General features: G+C 37.1%; 1 protein-coding gene across 1 annotated transcript in view; it reads right to left on the minus strand.

Annotated features, from left to right (window-relative positions):
- LOC122262869 (uncharacterized) overlaps positions 1 to 10,000 on the minus strand; it is a 14,812-nt gene that overhangs the window by 1,745 nt on the left and 3,067 nt on the right. The window contains exons 2-7 of the mRNA XM_086542652.1: positions 7,017 to 7,126; positions 2,833 to 4,869; positions 2,232 to 2,402; positions 1,081 to 1,316; positions 362 to 469; positions 5 to 194 (exon numbers count right to left, since the gene is read on the minus strand). Of these exons, the coding sequence (XP_086398778.1) occupies positions 5 to 194; positions 362 to 469; positions 1,081 to 1,316; positions 2,232 to 2,402; positions 2,833 to 4,869; positions 7,017 to 7,118 (2,844 nt within the window). The 5' untranslated portion in view covers positions 7,119 to 7,126. The remainder of the gene's footprint in view (positions 1 to 4; positions 195 to 361; positions 470 to 1,080; positions 1,317 to 2,231; positions 2,403 to 2,832; positions 4,870 to 7,016; positions 7,127 to 10,000) is intronic.

Below are 10,000 nucleotides of genomic sequence, written 5' to 3' on the forward strand. Positions count from 1 at the left end.
GTACCCTGGAAGGTAAAGCCTTTTTCAAGTGATAGTTCCCAAGGCCCATCACATGACACGTAGGGCACAGATCGGGCTTTTGGCGCAGCATCAGGTTCAGGACATGCAGGGTGTCAGGCAAGAGATAGTGGTCCTCCTCCAGACTCAGGATCACGCCTGTCCAATCTCTGGTCACTCGCAGCACATCGAACGCTCTGTCAGGAGAGTGCATCATTGAATCCACAATTGGCATTTCAAAAATTATTTGAAAAGACAGTAGTTTCCGTTATAACACATCAATAGCAATTCAACTGGAGTGTGGATATTGCGTTGTGAATAAGATTTCACATCAAATCAAATCAAAAGCAATCCATCCTCTTACCTGTTAATCTTCCACCACCAATGATGTTTGATTTGGGTAAACTGAGGTTCGCGGTAGTGCCCATATTTATCTGGCCAAGCCTTGTTGAGGCAGTCTTTGTCACTGTTTCTGGTAAGGCAAACGTAACATAATGAAGTAATCATTCCTAATCCGGCAAAGTTTTATGTTCATATTATAGATATATCCAATTTCCATACGGTGGTTAAGTCTTTCGTATAGAATATGCCGATATTGATATCTTCGAACGTCATCTAATCTAGAAGATACACGTGAACACATGTAGTATGCCTTAGAAACTCGTTGAATTGATTTGGAATCGGTCGATGTACATAAAAAATTATCATCACATAGGAATTATATGATTTATTGATAGAGCAAGTGTCATACTATGTAATTACGGACCATAAAATCTCCATGTTCTTCGCGATCAGTAATTCGACTTAATTCAAAACTGTGCTAGGTGTCATATCATTATTTATTTATTTTCATTTCAAAACTATGGGAAATTCCGATTCTATGATGAAGATATATATCATCTATTTACCATGAGATTCGCACATCTACCTAAAGCCAATCACGATATAAACACAGGTCAGTTGCTAATATCAAAGAGGAATATGGTGTCTCCGTAAGCTTTTAATTTCTAAGATTACATAAACTATATTCAATTTACCTCAAGGTCGTATAGAAAGACAAGCACTCTTACTATAGCTCACTACCTTGGCATATTCCACTCGCAGTCCCTCGGATCGCGCCCAGGAAAGGTGAGTGGGTGGAGCTGAAGCGAGTAAGGAAAGAACATTTGCATCACTCGGAACTCGGTGATGTTCTGGACGAGGGCGTTGATGTGGTCGTCCCAGAAGTCGTGGCTGAAGATCACGAGGGTCTTGTTGATGCCTCGGACTCTCTTCATGCTCTCTACCAAGTGCTCCAGGTAGTCAAGTCGCTTGTGGACCTTTGTGAAGCAGGGCAGACAAACGGAAATGTTTCATATATATACATATTTGGAGATATATATATATATATATATATATATATATATATATATATATATATATATATATATATATATATGTGTGTGTGTGTGTGTGTGTGTGTGTGTGTGTGTGTGTGTGTGTACACCTACACCTACACAGTATACATGCGTAATATATACATATGCATATAGATATATAGAGATAGGCATTAGGAATTAGATAGTTATGGCAGATCTTATGATAATTTGATGAATGAAGTGCTTATATTTTTCTTGGAGTGATTCCCGTTCAACTTCTCTTTCTCAACACCCGCGGCCATTTTTTCGAGGGCGACGCACTTTCTGTGGGCATCATTAGTCTAAGCAATATATATCTGACTGCTCCCATTCATATTAACATAGCAGGCTTATGAGTTTCTTTTTCTAATCATTAATGTCTAAAAGTGTGATAATTCAGCATGCCAGCTAAAGCCCGGATTAAATTTACATTCATAAAACTCAATGAACAGATTTAGTGAGATGCCATCGACTCATAAAGGTTACCATCTGCTGAGCTTATGGGATATATGAAAAAAAATATATTACAACGCCAATGCTTTTACGAATTACGGCCGTATCCCTAATCCTTTGCTAATCCCATGGTCATCATACCAATTCGACCATCGCAAGGTGCGAAGGACAAAGGTGATGTCGTAACACTTTAAATACTTGTACACTTGCCATCGCCAAACATCCCCCACACGAAGGACATGGTTTTTATTGCAAAGGCATTTCGTGAAATGCGCAAGAACAATGCGACTCGGGATGCAACAATGCGAAGACTACGGCGCATGTGGACCAAAATTGACTAGGAATACGGCTGCATGACTTACAGAGGATTTTGTCGAATAGTACCTGCACCAGGAGAATGGTCGTGTTCGGTCCAACTGGTCCATACCGATGTGTGTTGAAGATTCGCTGTTCCATATTCAGTCTCTCGATTTTGGCCTTTAGAGCTGATATTTCGTCTTGGCGAACTGAGATTTCTGATGGATCGATGTTATGCGACAGGTCTGGTCCTTCCTTCTGTTGGAATGGAAAGTGGAACGGAACAAAATATATGTGTGTAAAATACAAACAAACACTCGCTCATAAGCAAATTTGTGTGTGTGTGTTTGCAAACTTTGATTTTGTGGATATCTATAGATAAGCAGAAGTATGAGATATATTTATACCACACTTAGAAGATAACAGCGAGAGAGGGAGAAATATAGATAGATCGGTAGAGAGAGAAATAAAGAGAGTGAGTGAGTGAATAGAAAAAGAGAGAGTGAGAGAAAGAGGAAGAGAAAAAAAAGAAAAAAAGAGAGAGAACGAGTGAAAAATAGATTATATGTATTTGGGGTGGGGGGTAAAAAATCTCCGTGTGTGTTTATAAGTTTGAGTCTATGCATGTATGCATAAATATGCATGTACACTTTTTATACAAGGTCAATGCACACATTTATAAACTTACCTTTTTCGCTATCTTAGATATTATTTTTGGTTGTGAGAGTGATTTATTGTCTTCTTTTATGGTTAATGTTTCTTTAATTTTCAACTCTTCAACTTTAGATGGAATTTTCCCTTGTAATAGAGTTGGTTTTGATTCCTTGTTCTGTTCAATTTCAGGAACTGATTCCTTGTTCTGTTGTTCTGCAGGAGGGTTCGATTCCTTGTTCTGTTGTTCTGCAGGAGGGTTCGATTCCTTGTTCTGCTGTTCTGCAGGAGGGTTCGATTCCTTGTTCTGCTGTTCTGCAGGAGGGTTCGATTCCTTGTTCTGCTGTTCTGCAGGAGGGTTCGATTCCTTGTTCTGCTGTTCTGCAGGAGGGTTCGATTCCTTGTTCTGTTGTTCTGCAGGAGGGTTCGATTCCTTGTTCTGTTGTTCTGCAGGAGGGTTCGATTCCTTGTTCTGTTGTTCTGCAGGAGGGTTCGATTCCTTGTTCTGTTGTTCTGCAGGAGGGTTCGATTCCTTGTTCTGTTGTTCTGCAGGAGGGTTCGATTCCTTGTTCTGTTGTTCTGCAGGAGGGTTCGATTCCTTGTTCTGTTGTTCTGCAGGAGGGTTCGATTCCTTGTTCTGTTGTTCTGCAGGAGGGTTCGATTCCTTGTTCTGTTGTTCTGCAGGAGGGTTCGATTCCTTGTTCTGCTGTTCTGCAGGAGGGTTCGATTCCTTGTTCTGCTGTTCTGCAGGAGGGTTCGATTCCTTGTTCTGCTGTTCTGCAGGAGGGTTCGATTCCTTGTTCTGTTGTTCTGCAGGAGGATTCGATTCCTTGTTCTGTTGTTCTGCAGGAGGGTTCGATTCCTTGTTCTGTTGTTCTGCAGGAGGGTTCGATTCCTTGTTCTGCTGTTCTGCAGGAGGGTTCGATTCCTTGTTCTGTTGTTCTGCAGGAGGGTTCGATTCCTTGTTCTGCTGTTCTGCAGGAGGGTTCGATTCCTTGTTCTGTTGTTCTGCAGGAGGATTCGATTCCTTGTTCTGTTGTTCTGCAGGAGGGTTCGATTCCTTGTTCTGCTGTTCTGCAGGAGGGTTCGATTCCTTGTTCTGCTGTTCTGCAGGAGGGTTCGATTCCTTGTTCTGTTGTTCTGCAGGAGGGTTCGATTCCTTGTTCTGTTGTTCTGCAGGAGGGTTCGATTCCTTGTTCTGCTGTTCTGCAGGAGGGTTCGATTCCTTGTTCTGTTGTTCTGCAGGAGGGTTCGATTCCTTGTTCTGTTGTTCTGCAGGAGGGTTCGATTCCTTGTTCTGCTGTTCTGCAGGAGGGTTCGATTCCTTGTTCTGCTGTTCTGCAGGAGGGTTCGATTCCTTGTTCTGTTGTTCTGCAGGAGGGTTCGATTCCTTGTTCTGTTGTTCTGCAGGAGGGTTCGATTCCTTGTTCTGCTGTTCTGCAGGAGGGTTCGATTCCTTGTTCTGCTGTTCTGCAGGAGGGTTCGATTCCTTGTCCTGTTGTTCTGCAGGAGGGTTCGATTCCTTGTTCTGTTGTTCTGCAGGAGGGTTCGATTCCTTGTTCTGCTGTTCTGCAGGAGGGTTCGATTCCTTGTTCTGTTGTTCTGCAGGAGGGTTCGATTCCTTGTTCTGTTGTTCTGCAGGAGGGTTCGATTCCTTGTTCTGTTGTTCTCCTGGAGGATTTAATTTACTGTTCTGTTGTTCTTCGGAAGGATTTGATTCCTTGTTCTGTTGCCTTTCAGAAACGTTAGATTCTTTGTTCTGTTGTTCTTGAAAGGGATTGGGTTCCTTATTTTCTTGAATCTTAGGATTTGTTTCTTTGTTTTGTTGCACTTCAGAAGGATTTGATTCGTTCTTCTGTTTAATCTCAGGATTTGATTCTTTGCCTTGTTGTTCCTCCCTTGAGTCGACTTCTCTCGTACCCAATATTTCTTCCGGTTTTACCTCCATATTCTTTTGTTCCAGCAAAAGATCTTCGTTTCTTGTGTTTTTATGCAAATCCTTTCCACGAGACCTTTCTTGGAGGTGTTCTTCGGATCTAGAGAGTCTTCTGGTCGTTAGCACGGCATCAGGAATCTGAAGGAATCGTAAGAGATTGGATTACATTCGTGCTAGGATTATATCACGTAAATCGTTGCTGTCGCGTAATTCATCAAAGGTTGGCTCTGGTGCCAGACTTACATAGAGATAATTGAATCTACAGAAATAATTAACATAATCTATTTTTGATGAAAATTCCTCTCAGGATCACTGGTAGGACTTCCACATATTTTAGGGTCTCCTCTGGTTTCCAATACGTGGCTACCACATGCGGGCAAATTTTCGTATATTTTCTACAATCTATACGCCAACCGTCTACTATCTTCTAATTTGTACAGATACACGTGTACACGAATTTTTCCCGCGAACCTTTTACTCTGTACTTTCTACAAAATTCCAATAGAGATCTATTAAGAAAAAAAGTAGAAAAAAAAGTTTTTAATGTAATCAAACATGTAATTTGTCCGGACAGGACAAGTTAAAATGTAGGGTATTGCAAATGATTTTCAAGATTATAATAAAGGATAATAACATTGACTCTCATTTGCTCCACTTAGGGAATATCTCTCCTATGAACAGACACAGTCGCACTTTGTGGGAAGCTAAAACCAGAGTGTCAACTGTATCCTGGCAATAAAGATCTATTGCCTATGATCGTTTTCGAAATTTTCTAAATTCTGCGGAGTTATTATGTTGTAAAATCAGTTTGAAGCTAGTTAAGACAAGCCGCCGAAGGGTGTACAAGCGGGATTCTTGTTGTTTACTAATACGTGTACAAATAGAAGAACGAGCGCTCGTGTGATAGTGAAAATAAGATATAAACTGTAGAAAGCACATGAAAATTTCCTTTCGTATGATACACCCTTTAGTCCTATGAAATTGATTATGATGTCTATAACATAATGAATAAAAGTAACTCAAAGATCGTTGTAATAATATAAGCATAACGGCCTGAACAGTCCTTATCTAATGTTCTTAGCTCTGCAGAAAAGGAAGCCTATATTACCTTTAATTACGGGCTGAAGTACAGTGATGGATATGTACACACAAGCCTAATCTGTGTTCGGGCGAGGTTTGCCCCCATCAGTACGATCTCCATTCCTTGCCTATAGCTAGGAATGGAGGCGCTGTGCTGAAAGCACAAGCCGAGGCGAAGGTACTCCACAAAATGACCCTACTTCTGGACTGTCAGCATGATCGTCCAGCAGTATATCACAAGCACCAACCAACGCTTAATTTGTAAGAAATCGTCTTAGGATCATCCACAGAGCCGCCTCCCCACAACAGTGGCGACATGTTCCCTCAGACGACAACCCAACGGATGACGCCGCCAGATGCCTGTCAGTGCAAGAATGGCGAGATGCCTCGGATTTCCTGAGGAATAGCGAGAAGTACTGGACGCCCAGGACGGAGGTACCTGAGACTTTTGGAATCCATTCCAATATAACTTTTCAAAAAGGATTTGTTTACCATCTCAATTCCTCAAAGCCACAGCTAAAATGTGCAGCGACTTATGATTAACGATCTTTGTAACTTGAGTCTGTAGGAAAGACACGGCTATGGATGTCATCTATAATTTGGAGAGAATCTAGGCTTCTCTTACATCTAATTGCCTTTCCGGTGTCTTGGTATGTAAAAAAAAATAACATTGCTGTTACACCGTCTCCTAGGAAAGAATGTCAACAAATTCTCATTTTATTGCTGTTCGATATATCATGCGCTCTCTTCGCGGCTGCGGTCGTCAAAGGAACCACAGCAGTTAGTTGTCACAATAAGATGGCGTCGTTTAATATACGTGATTATTGATGCTACTCTGTCATCTATCAACGTATAATTGTTAGATTTACAGTTATTTCCAATACCAGTGCAAGCGTCAAGATACCCATACACGTACGACATAGATTGAACAACATACATCCCACCAGTTCCCATTTCTTTCTACTTAACATTTACTTTAGTACCTTCACCATAGCCATCGATAAAAACATCACATGTTATCATCTAAATCACAATAACCGTATCTTTAGTTATCCAAACCTCTCTGCAATGAGACAAAGCAAGCAATCCGATATCCAACGATAACCTATTAAATGACGAAAAGCAACCCGCAACCTTAAACCTTACACGGATACAAACACACACACATCCCCACGATCAGACACATTAGAAAAGGTGAAACTTACCTCTACTGAAGGAATGAAAGAGATCATTCTGAAAGTCACGTAGAACCAAATTGTGACTAATATTGCGAGCGATCTTCGGCGATGCTTCGTCCATGGTCCCATGATTCAACCTGTGGGTTGAGTGATGAATAGATAGATAGCTTATGCTTGTTTATATGGATTTTGTTTATAGACGCATAGGTGCGCTTGTGTGCGTTTTTTTGTTTGATTGCTTGTATATGTGTGTGTGTTTGTTTGATTGCGTGGCGTATGTGTGTGCGTGTTTTTATTCGATTGCGTGTATGTGTGTGCGCGTTTTTATTTGCGTGCGTGCGTGTGTCGGTATGCTGCCGTGCATAGGCATAGATAAGCAAATAATTCTTACTATCATTGATTATTTTGTTATTGCAATGATACCAATGATAAAAATGTTTATAGTAGCATTTGTAGTTTCGTTACCGTTAATATCTATAGCAGTTGTTCTTTTCTTGTTTTCTGTTGTCAGTATTATTATCATTTCATCTCAATGTTGTCAATATCCTTTTCATCATCATTGTCATTATCATTATTAGTATCATTGTTATCACCTTATCATTATTTTTTTATCATTTTTATTATCATCTTTATCATCATTATTATTACTATTATTGTTATTGTTATCCTTGTCATCATCATCATTATTGCCATTATTTCTAGTACCGTTACTATTACTATAATAATTGGTCTTCTTAATATTACTATTACTTCTATTATCACTATTATGATTATCATTTCCATTATCATTGCCATCAGTGCTTATAATGATCATAATTGTTATCATCCTTGTTGATATAATTATTTTTCAATTTCATTACCATTAGGATAATTCTCATTATAATAATGATGATATATGCAATGGAAATGCAAAGGGTAATTATGATAATTATTTGTTATTACTGTCGCAGTTTAAATGTATTTCTATAATCCTTTTGATAAATTTAATGATTATCTTATAATCTTTAGAATAATTCTTATCATTACCATCATTATGATTATCACTGACACTATTACTACTACCATCAAAATAGCAATGATAATTACTAAAAAAATTATCATCATTATCATTTACCACTAATAGTATTTTATGCTATTGATATTATGTTCTATTAATCTTCAGTTATTATTATCATTACTACCATTATCTTTAATCATTATCAATATTATCATTTTCGTTATCATCATTACCATTTTTACTGTTATCATCATTATTACTGTCATTGTTTTTTTTATCATTCTTGATATTGTTATCAATACCATTATAATCATTATTGTTAATCGCCTTACGATCATTGTATTGCTATCAATATCAATATTTTCTCTACTATCATTATTACTACATTATCGTTATCATCATGATCACCACCACCATTATCTTCATTGTGGTCACTATGATTATCATGATCATGACTCAATTTTTCCATCTGTATAGTTATCAATTATCATTATTGTACACACTTGATACACGTGCAAAGTCGTCAGTCACAATCAAGTTTCCACCCTCGCTACATTAACAGTCATCTAAGGGTTTTTTCAAGATGACTGGTCGGTCTAACAGCGCGCACACGATCTCATACAGTGGAACGTCAAAATACTTTCATGCCAATACCTTCAGAAATATCAATATTTCTAATCTTTCTCATACAACCCCCGAAGGTATTCTATATAATATTGGTATGGCTATCCAGTATTGACATGCGAAATATACAGAGGGTCCAAGGCAATGGTCAGCTATGTAACTTGTATATGCGCGTGTGCGACTGTGCGTGTGTGTATAAATAAACACAATACGCAAATATATACATACATACGTACACACACACACACACACACACACACACACACACACACATATAATATATATATATATATATATATATATATATATATATATATATATATATATATATTATATTATATATATATATATATATACATATATATATATGCGTCTGTGTATATATATACATATTTGTATATATATATATATATATATATATATATATATATATATATTCATATATATGTATATATATGTATATTTGTTTATATATTCAAATATTATTCATAAATGCATCTGTGTATATATATGTGTATTATATATATATTTGTGTATATATATATATATATATATATATATATATATATATATATATATTTACATATATATATGCGTCTGTGTATTTATATACATATTCGTATATATATATATATATAGATATAGAGATATATATATATAGATATATATATGTATATATATATGTATATTTGTTTATATATTCAAATATTTATTCATAAACATGCATCTGTATATGTATATATATGTATATATATATATATATATATATATATATATATATATATATATATATATGTATATATTTTTTTCTGTGAGAGAGAGCGTGCATGTGGATGTAATAATAATTTCTTCATATTTTCTTTTACAGATATTCTAGTTTCATTGTAATTGTAATTTATTGCTTTTCTCCGTGTGCTGGCAACTTGGGAGCTGTTGTTCAAAAAAGAGGAAAAAAAAGAAAATGAAAAAAAAGCAGGCAGATGAGTGTCCAGACTAGTAGTTTGCAAATGCATCGATATTTTGTCGAGTTCCGACCAAATTTACAAGTTGTGGTAAATTACATATTTATAATACATGATGAACAATATAGACACTATTGCCCTGCTCAATATGCACCTTACTTTCATCAACTAAATTCAATACATTCTCCCTTGAGACAAATGGTGCAATTGAACCAGATTATTTTATACCACAGATGTCGACTCAACCAAGGCATCGTTATCGTTATTGCTTGAGGCAACATTGCAGTGGTTGTAAAATCAATATCATATCAGTCTCCTGTGCACATAACTTTCCGTGCTATATAAAGTGCGTTCTGTATTGGGAATTTTATTAATAGGATTAATCTATTTTTTCAAGAGAAACTTTAACATTTTTTAATAAGCCGTTG

Source organism: Penaeus japonicus, unplaced genomic scaffold, assembly GCF_977035675.1.
Source record: "Penaeus japonicus unplaced genomic scaffold, GWHDUDI00000001_assembly GWHDUDI00000012, whole genome shotgun sequence".
NCBI classification, from domain to species: Eukaryota; Metazoa; Arthropoda; class Malacostraca; order Decapoda; family Penaeidae; genus Penaeus; species Penaeus japonicus.